Source organism: Nelusetta ayraudi, unplaced genomic scaffold, assembly GCF_046127955.1.
Source record: "Nelusetta ayraudi isolate G7.1 ecotype Tasmania unplaced genomic scaffold, CSIRO-AGI_Nayr_v1 ptg000140l, whole genome shotgun sequence".
In the NCBI taxonomy this organism is placed as follows: Eukaryota; Metazoa; Chordata; class Actinopteri; order Tetraodontiformes; family Monacanthidae; genus Nelusetta; species Nelusetta ayraudi.
In genome coordinates this window covers 427,433-442,352 of record NW_027466190.1, presented here as the reverse complement: position 1 = coordinate 442,352, position 14,920 = coordinate 427,433, and the positions used below count along the sequence as shown (strand labels likewise).

General features: G+C 50.6%; 3 protein-coding genes across 3 annotated transcripts; 1 reads left to right on the top strand and 2 right to left on the bottom strand.

Annotated features, from left to right (window-relative positions):
* The first annotated feature begins 374 nt into the window (after positions 1-374).
* On the top strand, positions 375-7,989 carry LOC142879639 (gamma-aminobutyric acid receptor subunit rho-1-like). The gene is made up of 11 exons (XM_076013015.1): positions 375-524; positions 2,769-2,789; positions 3,246-3,268; positions 3,630-3,736; positions 4,911-4,978; positions 5,200-5,423; positions 6,615-6,697; positions 6,795-6,935; positions 7,023-7,175; positions 7,253-7,449; positions 7,589-7,989. Exons 1-11 carry the CDS (start codon positions 417-419, stop codon positions 7,874-7,876), a joined length of 1,413 nt encoding a protein of 470 aa, XP_075869130.1. The 5' UTR covers positions 375-416; the 3' UTR covers positions 7,877-7,989.
* A 144-nt stretch (positions 7,990-8,133) lies between these two features.
* LOC142879638 (peptidase M20 domain-containing protein 2-like) lies at positions 8,134-10,838 on the bottom strand. Its single transcript, XM_076013014.1, has 7 exons — positions 10,305-10,838; positions 10,038-10,186; positions 9,512-9,654; positions 9,265-9,419; positions 9,038-9,173; positions 8,814-8,921; positions 8,134-8,515 (listed from the first exon to the last, which is right to left on the bottom strand). Exons 1-7 carry the CDS (start codon positions 10,728-10,730, stop codon positions 8,370-8,372), a joined length of 1,263 nt encoding a protein of 420 aa, XP_075869129.1. The 5' UTR covers positions 10,731-10,838; the 3' UTR covers positions 8,134-8,369.
* A 379-nt stretch (positions 10,839-11,217) lies between these two features.
* Positions 11,218-14,902, bottom strand: cfap206 (cilia and flagella associated protein 206). Its single transcript, XM_076013012.1, has 12 exons — positions 14,691-14,902; positions 14,440-14,523; positions 14,259-14,349; positions 13,839-14,027; positions 13,594-13,761; positions 13,202-13,419; positions 12,985-13,104; positions 12,611-12,809; positions 12,376-12,516; positions 12,093-12,286; positions 11,833-11,979; positions 11,218-11,641 (listed from the first exon to the last, which is right to left on the bottom strand). Exons 1-12 carry the CDS (start codon positions 14,796-14,798, stop codon positions 11,420-11,422), a joined length of 1,881 nt encoding a protein of 626 aa, XP_075869127.1. The 5' UTR covers positions 14,799-14,902; the 3' UTR covers positions 11,218-11,419.
* Positions 14,903-14,920: the final 18 nt, after the last annotated feature.

Below are 14,920 nucleotides of genomic sequence, written 5' to 3'. Positions count from 1 at the left end.
GATAACAGACCCACGTGATGTCCACACCTGTCACTTTAACCTGCGCATGTGTCCGGAGGGTGGCACGCCAGTCTCCCCTCGGGAAGGGGGGCAACGGGGGAGGGGAAGAGGGAGTGGAGAGGAAGAGAAAAACGTGTTGCGCGTCCATGATGATCGGACTCATCCGAGAGAGCAAATCCGAGCCATCTGACGCGGAGGATTTGTAGGTTTAGGCGAAATTCCTTCCCCCCCCCCACCCTCACCCACCCCTCCCCTCCTCCTCCTCTGGCCGATTTAATACCGCGCCGTCCATGTATGGATTTTCACTATGTTTACGACGGGGGCCATGTACGGGACGCGCGTCCCAGGCGCGGGAGGACGCGGAGTTGTGTCGCTGCGCATCTGAGACCTGTTTTTGCAGCGGGACGCCGGGCGCCATGCACACGGACGTGGTGCTGCTCAACCTGCTGCTCTGGACGTTCGGAGAGTCCGGACAGCCGCGGCCCAGAGGACAGGCCCTGGAGCCCTACAGGCACATCAGGTCAGTCGAGCAGGAGGACGAGAAAGACTCGGCCAAAGACTCGGCCGCTCGTGCGTAGTTACGCACGAAGGAGCAGAGAGTAGAAGTAGAAATGTATAGAATGACAAGGAAATGCAGGCTGTTCCCGGGACTGCGGTCAAAACACCTCAAGCTGGATTTTAGGAAACGGGATAATTGGGTACCAATAAAGGATTATATGCGATTAAACTAAGCTTGAAGGTTGGCATTTTGGAATATAAGCTGGCAAAACAAAAACAGAACCCCTGAACTCCATTTAGAGGCTATTGCACCTTCTTCCTCTCACACTCACTGCCACTGACCCAGTTCAGTGGGGCTGAATCCAGATCTTTAATTGTTCATTCAAAGGGGCAACATTTGGCGATTTAGGTATAAAAAATATGAAAAGAAGAACTGAAATGGTCATTGTTGATATTATGTAATAGGTGAGTGTTGTGCTTAGTGGATAGCCACCATATTTAGCACGCTAAGTAGCTAGTTCTGCTCGCCCTCTGATAAAATATCTGGGTTTTTTTACGATTTAATGATGATTTTAGCAAGAAACGCTCTACAAAAAAGATTCTAATCCGATCTTTTACGTTGACACGCGAACATCACTGAGACAAATCAAAAATGAATGTCTTATTTTGTTTTTATCTGTCGCAAAGAAAAATATCAGTAAGTGTTTATTCTCAATAGTTGGGTATCCAAATATTTTTGCTCCAATGGTTTATTGCTGCTACTTTTAGGCCAACAATTAGCCACTGGCTAATTGGCTCCAGGTTTAAACGTTGGAGGTGAAGGTTTAGGCACTGAAGATTTGCGATAAATAAATAAATAAATAAAACCTGCGGTCAACATTTATGTTCTGTTAATCTGTTGTTTTTTCCCCCTGGAAGCGCAGATGTCGGTTGTGTCATTGTGTCACTATGGAGTGCAGAAATGGAATTAACAGGTCTGTTGCTTTTGGCTGGACAGAAGCGTTTTGTTGGACCTGTGCCACAGTGACTTAATGATATGGTTCATTGTGATGCAAGGATTGAGAAAAGGTTACATTACATCATTGAAATGTTCTAAGATGTTTGGTTTGGACGGTGCAACTGCGGTTGAGACGAGTCAGTGCGTGAGAGGAAGACCTGTTACTTTGTGTTTGTGTCTTAAAAGTGTGATTCAAATCACACATTTGAAGAGCGGGACGATAAGACAACACCTCGATAATGTCATTGGCTGCCAAAATACTCCTGAAGGAAGGTGACCTGAACTTTGACCTGACTTTTATGCAAAATTGAAACTACAACATGTAGTAGCGTTACACACTAACCGCGGAAAGGGCCAATAGTAACATGGTGAAAGGGATGGAGATCGCCACCTGGTGTTGCAACAAGGGGCAGGAAAAAGAGTTCAGCAAAAAGTCCATCTTCGCAAGTCCACTAACGCTGAATTACTGAGATTTAGCCCGGTGTTTGAGCAGAATCGTGACATTGTGCAGCCATGCGGCTCCACGTTGGATCGTCACAGCTGACGGCGGCAAAATGTGACATGTGCCCAGTTTGAAAAAAACAAAACAAAACACACTCACTCTGATTACATAACCTCTAATCTAAGTGTGTTAATATGCTTTTTGAATTATTGCTATTGTCACGGCCTGGGAAAGGTCAGCCGGGCGGAAGAAAGGCACGCAATTAGATATCTTTTCCTTTTTTTCAATGCAGAAACATGATGTCGCGCTCCTCCCCTGTGCATCTGTTGCCTGATACATGTTTGGATTTGAGTTTATTTTAGTGGAGTTAATACCGCCGGAAATGCTCCGATTGTAATTCAGTTCAAAATTAAATGAGGCAGCGGCGGTGGCGACCAGACGATTCCTGCAATTCCAAGAACTGTCATCATCATTTGCATGTTCTGCTGGTTTTAATGAAGCACTGCGCCCGCTGCGTCTCAGTATCCTCAAGTCCACTCAGCTTAGAGCGAGAGGGCCATTAAGCCAAGCAGACGGTGCGCCGACGGCTCATCAGCTCTTTGACCTTGCTGCACTCTGTTCTCAGTCAATTGACTCCTCAGCTACCAGCGCAGGCCGGTGCTCGGCCGTTCTGTTTCGGCCTTAAAGACCACTTGTGTACGGTGTTCCACGAGATTTTTGGCTGCGGTGAAGAGGCACCGTGGCAAGAGCCTCCGGTCGCTCAAGTACCCTGATGAGCAAAGTGTTTGTTCAGGCTAACAATAAGATACCCTGTGAGGTAAGCACTGCGAGACAAAAACCCTGGTACCTCTGGTCTTGGGGGAGGGAACAGCCCATTGGTCCGACCTCCCATTAGTCCGACAAATTGCGCATGGGTCCAACCACCCATTATGATTACGGTTATGGCTGGGGCTAGGGGAGGTCGGACCAATGCCATGCTCCCAAAAAGGCAACACTCTGGATGCCAAAAGCGTTGACATCCTCTCAGGTTCAGTTTCCATGTCATAGCCAACTTTATAAGATTTAGGAGATTGGCAACAATCCCAAAGTGGAGCCAGATTAAGGCTGCAGTATGACTTGTTGAGATCAGCCAATCAAAGTCGATCCGCTGGATCCCATCCAAGCTTCAGCTTCTGTCCAGTTCTGAAAGTTTAGGTGACTCTGTCAGTAGGAGCCTGTTTGTTGTTGGTCATGCCTCTGGTTTTGCACAAAAATCATCATCACATTTTCCCAACTTTTAGGTCTAAACGAGAAGTGCCGCTCAGCCAGGGGTCCAGTCATAGGATCGGCAGGTGTGTATGATGTTCTTCACCCGCAGTCACACTGCAGCAAGGCCTCACCGGAGGCAGAGGGACAGTCCAGACTGAAGCAGCACACGGTCAAAGATCTTTAATCACACCACCATTAGCGGTATCTGGTCAGGGGGACGGCTCGGCGACCGTGTCTTTTACTAAGCCCTATATAATCCATTCTTATCCTCCAGAACCAGGATGTACATAAGATTATTATTTTTTTTCCTGTGCTGCTTAACCTCAATGTTGCAATAATAACAATAATAAGCCACTATCGTTCAAGTCAAAACACACTCACTTCAGGACAAAGAATGTTTTGCTAATACACTCTCTGTGTTTTGTTTTTTCCCTCCAATTTTAGTGCCATATCTAAAAGGAGTCCGGATATGACCAAAAAGTGGGGCACGAAGACGGAGCAGCTGCTGAGGGTCGATGACCACGACTTCACCATGAGACCTGGGTTTGGAGGTGGGTGTCACTCTGAAGGAACCGCGACAAAAAGAAAAAGTTGCGATGGTGGCTACACGATCCTAAGAACCAGGAAGTTAGTGAAGTGGGACGGCTCAACGCGAAATGACAGGAAGTAGTAGAAAAACTAGAGCCAAAGATTAGAAAATAGCAGCTGCGATCCTTTTCCAAAGATGTCGCTTTTCAAATTCCATCTCCAGACGGAAATATTACATGTTTGATTTTTTTTGTTGTTGTTGTTTTTTTAGACTCTACACTGTAGCTCATCTGATCCACTCAATATGCACAACTAGGTTGGAGGTGGGAGTGTCCACCGCTGGCTTGTAGGAGTGACATAACGGAGCGGGATTATGTCTGAGCCACGCTGCCGGGGGGGGGGGGCGGCCGTGATTAATTACCAAGCAGCCACAGTCTGTAGCTTTACATTACAATAAACTCCTCTCCTAATCTGCCAGATTAGCAGCCATCCCTCGCAGAGCCAAAACCTGCTTGATTTAAAATGCACACCAGAACACACACACACACACACACACACACGCACACACGCACACACAGTCCAAATTGCTCCTATATGCTTGCAGTAACATATGGAGTTCTTGAAAAGAGATCTGTTGCTTCGTGGAAGTGAGTCGTTAATGCTGCCGTTTGGATTTCACTGGTTTTTAAGGAAAGTTTAGTGGAAAGACGCCATGCGAGGACTCAGCAAGTCCTTCAAGAGTCTCTGACGTTCAGGGGAATTTGGTCAATTGACGCTCTGAATGGCCGGATTTATCCTTCTGCGTTAAACCACTGGTGGCAACAGAGTCGCTATACTGTCTTTGGTACTTTGGGTAAAGGTAAAGAAATCCTAACAATTTGCAGTTTTAAAACAGATAATTATATTTATCAATTCATTCATTTAAACAACAGGCATTGGTACTGGGCAGTGTGAAGCCAGGCCACTGGGTGTTTATTCATTCTGCCATTTTATGGAAAAAGCTGCGTCCATCAGCTTTATAGGGATTTGGATCAGAAAGATAAAAGGGCAGAGGTCGCCGAACAAAAAGGATTGTTATAAAAAGGAGTCACAACCTTTATGATAATCCAGGCAGTTCTGAACGGAGACCTGGGCGACATCTGTGCATGCTCACTGAGCAGAGCAAAATGTACATTAACGGCTGCGTCGCCCTTGCAGGACCTGCGGTGCCAGTTGGTGTGGACGTCCAGGTTGAGAGTTTGGACGCCATTTCTGAAGTTGACATGGTGAGTTTTGGCCAAAAGTCTACATCACATCAACCCCTTGCTCTGATGGTTAGCAGCTCGACTATATAAACAACCTATTAATAATTTTACAAGACCGGACTTTTGAGGTTTAGGACTTGGAATCAAATAATTTGACCTTTAAGACTTGGACAAAACAACTCGCCTGGTTCCAAATGGTCGATTATCGAGTCCAACGTTGTGACCTTCTCCTCTTGTGCCAGGACTTCACCATGACCCTCTACCTGAGGCACTACTGGAAGGACGAGCGTCTGTCCTTCAGGAGCAACACCAACCAGAGCATGACCTTCGACAGCCGCCTGGCGAAGAAGATCTGGGTGCCCGACATGTTTTTCGTCCACTCCAAGAGGTCCTTCACCCACGACACAACCACCGACAACGTCATGCTGCGGGTCTATCCGGACGGCAAAGTCCTCTACAGTCTCAGGTGAGAGGCCTTTCGGTCAGGTGGTGATCAGCCCGTCCAGCCCCAACGGCGAAGACGCAACTTCACATTTGAATTTGATACCTGCTCCAAACAAACTAACAAGGGGGCCTCTGAATCTCCAGCAGAGCACACATCTGTTTGGCAGAGCCAGTTTGTGACCACACCGAGTGTCAGCAGTTTAATTACCATTAACTCTCTACCCAACACGACAAAGTGGCACCAGCTGCCGCTGCACAAAGATGTGTATTTAAGGGGATAAAGTTGTGCCAATTACAGGCTGCTAATACCGCCCAGGCGAGGAGGCTCGCAGCCAAAATCGCCGATGCTGTAATCCACATTACAGAACCCCCGGCAGAGATTAACAGCTGGCCATCTGCCTCCTGTTGTGGCCAGCCGCTCACAGCGCCCCCCCTCCGTCCCGCTTTCGACAACAACAGAAATTCGAAACCACTGCATTCACCAATATTTGCCGTCACTTGTCGGCAGCGCGTGACTCAATTCAACACCAGGGCGCTGCTACCGCTGAAACCAGTGGGGGAGGGGAAAAATTACCTGCGATTGAAGGGCGGAGTCAAAGGAAGCTTTCGCCGAGCAGAAATCCGCAACGGGGCTGGAACCAAATCAGAAAACCTGTTTATGCTCCCGATGGAAATTTCGGCATACCCGCCACCCGGCATTAGGATGCAAAGCACTTTTGTAAGCACTTTATGATAACCGGTATACCGATAACCGATGGCCGTCACATGACCTGGATTAATCTGTGAGGGTTTGGAGCTGGTGGGAGATTTTCCTCTTCCAGATTGATGGGAGACGTGGTGTGCAGAACGTGAGGCCTTCACTACTGTCCTGCGACAAGGATTATCCATTTTCATTTCTCATCTCCACACGGCCAGGGAAGGGAGGGGGGCGGGGGGGGGGGGGCAAATCTCTGCCGAGACCTCTAACCCCTGCGCCACATTTATTTGATAATATATGCGAGAGGTCGGCCCTCGATATGTAGGTTACACGTGTACTGTGGCTCCAGAACAGAAATGTCATCATGCAACACCGTCCATCGCTTCATCAACTCTGTTGGAGAAGTTTTTTTAGCTCCACCAGCCTCCAGAGTGCTTGTTGGAAGCACCTTGAAAGCACATCTCATGCCTCAGCCAAGGTTTTTGCTTCACGCTTCCCCTACTTGTGTCGCTACAGAGTCACCGTGACGGCCATGTGCAGCATGGACCTCAGCCGCTTCCCCCTCGACACCCAGACGTGCTCTTTAGAGATTGAGAGTTGTAAGTAAGACTTGACCTTGGTTCCTGCTCTCCTTCGTCCCTGCCGCAGTCGCACCTTTGTCAAAAACCCCTGGTGTTTTTTGTTCCCTGCTGCCAGATGCGTACACCGACGATGACCTGATGCTCTACTGGAAGGAAGGGAACCGCTCGCTCAACACGGACGAGAGGATTTCCCTCTCCCAGTTCCTCATCCAGGAGTTCCACACCACCACCAAGCTGGCCTTCTACAGCAGCACAGGTACCATCCGGAGGTCCAGATGCCTTGTTTTCCACAACCTTTAAGACTTCCACGCGTCTACCCACTTCTTCCTCCTCGTTCCCACAGGCTGGTACAACCGTCTGTACATCACCTTCACCCTGCGGCGCCACATCTTCTTCTTCCTGCTGCAGACCTACTTCCCAGCCACCCTCATGGTCATGCTGTCCTGGGTGTCCTTCTGGATCGACCGCAGGGCCGTTCCAGCCAGAGTACCACTTGGTAAGAGCGCACTACCGCACAGTCAGCCAGTTGGTGCTCTGTGAAAACCTGCTGACCCCTCAAACTCCTCGTTGTAGGCATCACTACCGTGCTCACCATGTCCACCATCATCACCGGGGTCAATGCCTCCATGCCCCGGGTGTCGTACATTAAAGCCGTGGACATTTACCTCTGGGTCAGCTTCGTCTTTGTCTTCCTTTCGGTCATCGAGTATGCTGCCGTCAACTACCTGTCCACGCTGCAGGAGCGCAAGGAGAGGAAACTCAGGGAGCGGGTCAGTACCGGCCGGTGCATTTTTACATGTCCTTGAAGGGTGCATAGTCTGTGCGTGGAACAGAGTCAGTGGGCGGGACTTGCGGACTTGCTCCGAAGACTTCCAGACTTCAAAGTGACCTGTCGTTTTCTCATTGCAGCTGCCGTGCACCTGCGGTCTGGCGCACCCCGGCATGATGTCAGCCAGCTACAGCGAGATGGACGCCAACACCACGGGGAACTACGGCATGCCGGAGGAGAACGGGGTAAAGCGCGAGCGCATGCTGGTGCAGCTGGCCATGGAGAGCGACCAGGTGACCGGCCACGTGGGCTCCAGTGCCTACAGCAACGTCTGGATCGACACGCACGTCATCGACAAGTACTCCCGGGTCATCTTTCCCGGGTCGTACACCCTCTTCAACATCATCTACTGGTCCATCTACTCCTAACAAGGATTTACAGAACAGTCGCCGGTTCAAACGGTGCTAGTAGGACTGTGAACACTGTGACCTCTGCTGGTCACAGTGTTGAACTGCCGCACTCACTGGAAAGACTCATCGGAACTCGAGAGTCGGGTGGAAAACTGTGGTGGATTCATCATACGAGGAGAAGATGGAGCTGTTCAAGATACATTATGAAGACTCACTTGACTGTTTATGTTTTGAGACACCTCCACACCCCAAAAAAGTACATTTAAGAGAAAGGACATCTTTGATAACTTTTAATTTGGTCATAATTCATTCATTAAGGTATAACTCCTGTGTTGACATGCCATGAGCTCAACGAGGTGTCATGTGTTAGTGCAAACAAAATAAACATTTTTTTAAAGCTAGACTGCTTACCTACAGAAACATTAGTGCAAAGTGCTGAATTAAGACGACAGCCGGTAATCCTGAGTGTGTGCAGCTGCGTGCAGTGGGCGAGCCGTCAGTCAGCCGTCAGTCAGCCACTCCCCTCCTCCTTCAGCCTGGCCTCGGAAAACTCCCGCTTCACTTCCTGCAGCAGCTCTGGATGCATTAGCACATCCAGGGCCGTCATGGCCAGAGCCTTGGCCGTCCGCAGGGTGAAGAACTGGGCCTTGTCGTCGCCTGCGGAAGCAAGAACTTCAGTTCACATCTGTACTTCGGACCACGTTTGAACAGGGCCCACAGCAAACAGAGTTGAGAAGCAAACATTGACAGCTTTCTGGTATATTCGTGGTATTTGGTTGTGCTATATCAATACACTGTTGGCATGCACGCTCCAAGGTTATTGGCTGTTTGTGGAATGATTAAAAAAAAGAAATAAAGATAAAATCCCTCAAGGGAAACTAGAGCAAAGCCGTTTCCTTTTGGGAACAAAAACTAGCGAGGTCGCAAGATTACAGGCCCGACGTCCTCAACGTACCGGAAGCTTCCGTGTATTCCTCCGTATGGTTCAAGGCCTTAGAGCCAATGTGGAAATACGGATGGATACCAGGAACCACAAACGTCACGTTGCCAAAGTCTGTGGAGCCTGCAGGGAGCAGAGAGCAGGAGCTGCGTTAACGCTACACCATACTGTTAAATTTGACCACAGGTGTGCAATATGTTTTCTTTTTTCTTTTTTTTTCCCCAGCTCGGCGCTCTCACCTGAAGCATTTCTCAGGACTTCCTCGTCGGTGGTGAACTCCATTCCCAGAGCTTTGCCGTTTGCCGCATACAAATCTTCAAGGGTTTTGTTTCTCAAGATATTGTCAAAGGCGTTTTTGGCATACTCCACTTCAACCTGCAGAGGTTGACAATCGCAATGATAAAATATATAGAGCATATATCTGCACTCGGAAAATGGAAGCCCTCATGTTGCTCTATGCATCCACCTTACAGCCGCTTGCTTCAGCAGCGGATCGGAAACATCGCTGGGCTTTTTCCTTCAGGAGGACCAGCTCAGCCCGCGAGGGAGTCCTGAGGTAGTACTCCAGCTCGGTGTAGGCAGGGATGATGTTGGGCTTCATTCCGCCGTGCTTAATGATACCTGCACAGCACAACGCCGTCTTACACGGAGCACAACGCAGCTCTGGGAAGATGTGCGTGGCAGAGGAGCGCAGGGTGCCTCCGGTTTCTCACCATGAACCCTCCAGTCGGGCTTCATCTGCTGCCTGAGCACAGACAAGTTGTTGTAACACAGCACGGCTGCGTCCAGGGCGTTGACGCCCTCCCACGGGTAGGCGGAGGCGTGGGAGGCCTTGCCGTGGTATTTGATGGAGACGCTGGCAAGACAGTGGGCCGCACGTCACACAGGGAGGAGGCAGGACTGAGCTGAGGTCAGTGAACGTAGCACAATGCGGAGTTTCAGCTGGTGGCTGCAAACAGAGGGCTGCATATGCCAGCTGTCTCTCTTTCAGAGATCGTGAGCGTTCTTTTGAATATATAATGGGATGAAAATGGATCAACGTTTGTTTCGGAAGTTTTGAATTAGCTGCCCAAGATCGTGTAAACAGTTAAAAATTGGGAAATTAGCCAACTATATTTTTACTATGACTTGAACTAAATAATCATCAATGACTCTGAAATAAATATCAAAGGTACATTTCCAGTTTCTTGCCTTAAAAAAAAAAAAAAAAACAGGGAAGAAATTGAAGTGGCAGCTTACTCGTGCTCTGCAATCACAGGCAGATAGGGGGCGTCGACCTGCAGGGGGTGGGCCATGAAGACCACATCCATGCCCTCGAAGGCCCCCTCCTTCATCAGGTCTATTTTACCGCCGCCGTCCTCCTCAGCCGGGGTTCCCAGCACCGTCACCTGTAGGAGTGGGTGGGGGCAAACGTATGTTTTCATGAGTGGATGCTCCCTGGCGGCGGGGGTACGGTACTACACCACCTCAGCATTTCTGTCTGCCGTAAAAACACTGAGTCATCACCTCCACATGGACCGGCAGCTGCTGCAGTGCCTCCTCCACGGCGGCTCGGAGCCCCAGCGCCGCCGCGGCTCCGACCTCGGCGATCAGGTTGTGGCCACACGCGTGTCCGATCCCGGGCAGGGCGTCGTACTCGCACAGGAAGCCCACGTTGACCCACTTCTTCTCCTCCTCCCCCTCCTTGGCCGCCGCCCCGCCGCTCCTCCAGCAGGCTCGGAAGGCGGTGTCCAGCCCGAAGTGGCTGTCAACTCTCCAGTCCCCGTCCTGCCGGAAGAAGTCCACGAGCCGCTCGTGGGCCTCGGTCTCCTCGTAGGCGAGCTCCGGGCGGCTCCAGATGTCCCGGCTGAGGGCGTGCAGCTTCCCGCTGGAGGCGTCCAGACTGCGGCTCACCGCCTGCTTGAGACCCGCGAGCTGCCCGTCTCTGTCCATCGTTACCGAGTAGGGTGACGTCGGTTACGGAGGACTTCCGGTGCTCGTGACAACTTGTCCGGCTATTTTTCTCATAAGCCACACCCTCGTGGCTGGTTGTTGGGGATACAGGTCTTAAGTCCCGCACAAAACTAAGTGACACTAAACACTCAAGGTACTCGTAAAATACAGTATCTCCAAACGGGTTTGTCATTTTGGGTACTTAGAATCACCGTAAACAATGTCCGAGAGGCAGTTTCTCCAGAAAAGATAGTTGTTTATTCGTTATTTGACACTAAAAACAGAGTTCAACATCGTCGAGCTTTTATTGTGGTACTTCCGGTTGCCGGCAGCTTAGATTTGCATATTAGCTAAATGTTTAGTTTCACCCGAAACATTTAGGTGTAACATTTAGATTTAGATTTAGCGTTTAGATTTAACATTTAGATTTAAAGTGTTAAATGTGCTAAAAAAAAAAAAAATGCAAACAATGCACACAACTTTTTAGAAACACGATTTGAAGCTAAATGTGACAAAATGTTGCTGTTATTTTAAGCATGAGAAATCCCATAGTAACAGACCAGATGTTGCCCAGAAGTCTTTCAGCAAATTTGACAAACACTGATGAAAGTTGTATTTTTATTTTCTATTTTGTTTTGTTTTCATTTCTTTTTGGTTTTATTCTGGTCGCAGTGAGCTGGACTGGGCGGCTACTCGTCCACGGGTCTGGTGAGGATGATCTTCTCCACTCGTCCGTCCCTCTGGCCCCTCAGACCTGCCAGGTAGACGTGAGGTCTGGGCACGTTGCTCTTGCCGTCTCTCTTGGTCTGGGAGGCCACAGTGCCGGGCAGCCAGGTCTGCGAGGAGTTCTCCCTCCTCAGGTGGCTCAGAATGGTCTGCGTCGAATGAGTTTCTTTGGACTGCAGATCGGCCTGGAATTATTTTTAAAAAAAAATTTAAAAAAATGCTGTTAGGTCTGGGAATTCTTTCCCATTCCATGTAACTCCAGAATGGTTGTACAGGTTGGAGAATGCCTATTGATCTGATTATTCCGGTGAACTACTCCTTTAAAAAACAACCTGTCTTGAGTGCGTTTCCCTGTACCCATCGCGCCCCGGCTCACCAGTTTGATGGCTTTCCTCCGCAGCTGCCACTCGTTCCACTCGTACGACCTGTCAATGTTGCTCTCCACTGGGTGGAGCTCGGTCTGCGCGCCGCAGTCGTGCATGATAATGGGCTTTGCAGGATGTGAGCTCTCACCTGGAAGCATCTGTGGGGAGGAAAAAACAAAACAAAACACCTCCATCATGACCAAGGCGCAACTCTTTCTCCTCAAAGTGGGCGTATTTCGAGTGAAGCTCAGTGCTCTGCGAGGACGCTGACCCCAGAGGAGGAGCTGATGTTGGAAAACTGCAGGTTGAGCCGGAGGAGCCGGTTAAGTTCTGGGGACGCCTGGGCTTTCTCCTCCACCTTCAGGATGATGTCCTCTGGGTTGGAGGCAAACTTCAAGGCGGCTTCCCTGGAGCTGAAAACATAGAGCTTCTCTTTGTGTTTCAGAAAGCCGATGTGTGGATTTCCTGCAAAAAGGACGAGACAAAGTGAATTAACATGGCAACCTTTCAGGCTCGACTCCATCCGTGATATGGACGCACGACGAGAAGAACACCTGGGAGAAGAAGCCCGTCCCTGGTCACGAACGTGTACCCGCAGAATCCGTTGTACTCCAGCGGCAGCTCGTCAAATCTGACCGTGGTCTCGGGCAGCAGCCACTCCTGCGTCTTCATCTCGGCAGGGACGATGCGCTCGGCTGGGAGGGCAGACGCGGAAAAATTAAGAGCCAATCAGGAGAACAAAGATAGGAAAAAAAAAAACAAGAGTGAATCGACGACACCAGCCGGTACCTGAGGTCTCACTGGCTCGCTGCTCGTCCGTCTTCACCTGGCAGTCCTTCACGAGAGTGTCCAGCGGGTTGGCCGTGAAGAGTTTGGCCTGCGAGGCCTTGAAGGGCTGCAGGTTGAGCATGATGTTGTGCAGGATCTTCAGCTGCTCGGCCTCCTCCTCCAGGCTGTACCACACCTTGGACAGAGCCTTGAACAGCGGCTGTGAGGGGCACGGATAGTAAAAGAGTTTATTGTAGTTTTATCATTTGCCCTCAACATAAAGCATCATTCTAGCAGAAATGTATTACTTATAACATAAATTTAGCATTTTCTACATAGATAGCTAGACAGATAGATTCAAATATGCATAAATAAAGCATAAAACCAGCGCTTACAAAAACTTGTGCAGTGTGCACAGCTGTCTTTCCTCTCACGGTCTCTCTCAGCACCTTCATCTTGGACGAGAGCTCCCCCTGCAGGATGTCGACGCGTTTGGTACACACTAGTGCGTCCGCCTGGTGGGAGTGGTCACAAGGTCAAAAGTGTGCGTTTGACAAATTGAAAGAGTAACAGATGGATAAATAAAAAGGATTCCAGTGGGCGGCGTCCCACCAGCAGCTTCTTGAGGAAGACTTCGTGCTGCCTGACGTTGTAGAGAGCCTGTCTGAGGAGGGCGACGGGGGTCTCGCCGCCCTGCCGCTGGGCCTCGCCGTCGGCCAGCTTCTTCTCCAGCACCGCCGTGTACTTCCAGGCCAAATCCCTCGAGGCGCTCAGCTCCGCCTCGATCCGTTTGCCCGTCACGGGGAGAGTTTCGTTCAGCGCCGCAGGGACTGCGGGAGGTCGTGGGAGGCGTCACGGATCAGGACAGTGCATTTTTGGTGACATTCACTTTGGTGACAATTTTTCACTCCCGGTCGTCAGTGTTCAAAGTAACTCATTAATCATAACCCGCCTCTCTGGTCGTCCCAGTGTCCCAGCGACCTGTTGTGTCTTCTTCCACGTACCCAGCTGGCTGAGGTCGGCCTCCTCTTGTCCTCTGCCGCCGGCTCTGTTGAAGAGTCGGATGCCCGTGACCAGCATGGCCAGCTCGTTGAGCTGCAGCTCCTTGTCCTTCTTGGGCAGCGCCATGAAGGCCCCCAGCTCGCTGGCCGGGAGGACGCTCTGCAGGGCGGCTGCGGCGGGGGAGGGGCGGAGATCAGCCGAGGGAAGGTGGTGGCGTGGTGCTGCACTGTGAGCGCGCTCAGCTGACCTGTGGCCTCCTGCACGGCGCCGGCGTCGGTGGGCGAGCCCATGCTGGACCTCAGCAGGATGTAGGAGATGAGCCTCAGCCGCAGAGCCTCCAGCTCCTCCCGCGTCTTGGCTCGGCTGTCGGTGATCTCCCTGCTCACCGGGCTCAGCCTGGACTCCACCACCCGCCGGAGGTTCTCCAGGCACTCGGCTGCACCGCAAGAAAAGCACTGTAGTTCACTGGCACGCTCAGGAAGGGGGGGGAAGAAGAGTGAAAGACGCTGCAATCTAAAATGTAACCACTCGATGGCGCTGTTTCTTCTTCAAAATCTCCTCTTAACCTTTAACTTATAGGCCCAGTGTGTAAAATTTGGTGGCATCTAAACGAATCATGCATCTGTTCACAGCTGGCACTTAATGCGTTGATGAGTGAGGCGCTCACGTCGGGGGCTGTGGTTCGTTCCAAAGTACACCTGCATTTTAACGGTGTCCAGAGACGGGCTGCACTCGGCCAGAAGTTTGTCCAGACACAGCTGGGAGGAGAGTGCAAGGGAATAGAGAGAGGAAGAGGGTACAGTGAAATGAACACCAATAGTAGTCACATCCAAGAGTTAGTGACTCACATCTTTCAGTTTCTCGATGTCCTGTCTGGTCAGCGTGCCGCACGCGCTGAACCCGTTGGTTGGGTCCAGCACGACAGCCCTCACCTGAGATTATAGAGGGAAGAGGTTCTCATAGGCTGTGACACTTTCACAACTGGGCGACGTGTCAGTAAAGTATGTACAGTAAATTAGAAACACAGGAATGCGACGTAATGAAATACGTCTCTGTGTGAATCCAGGCCCAATCAGCACAGCGGGTCGGGTTCACTGACCATGACGGCCACCAAAGTCTCGGACACGGCGTGTCCCCTCATGGTGCACTCCAGCTGGATCCCGCGGAAAATGCGCCTGATGAGGCTCTCCTCCTGGATGCAGTACATCTCCTCCCTGTGCAGCAGCAGCAGCAGTTATTTCAACCACGGTCAAGTCGGACAAACCTGGCCGGACTTTGCAGGGCTGCAAGATGCGAACACGGTCTGTTGGTATCAGGATGCCATGGCAA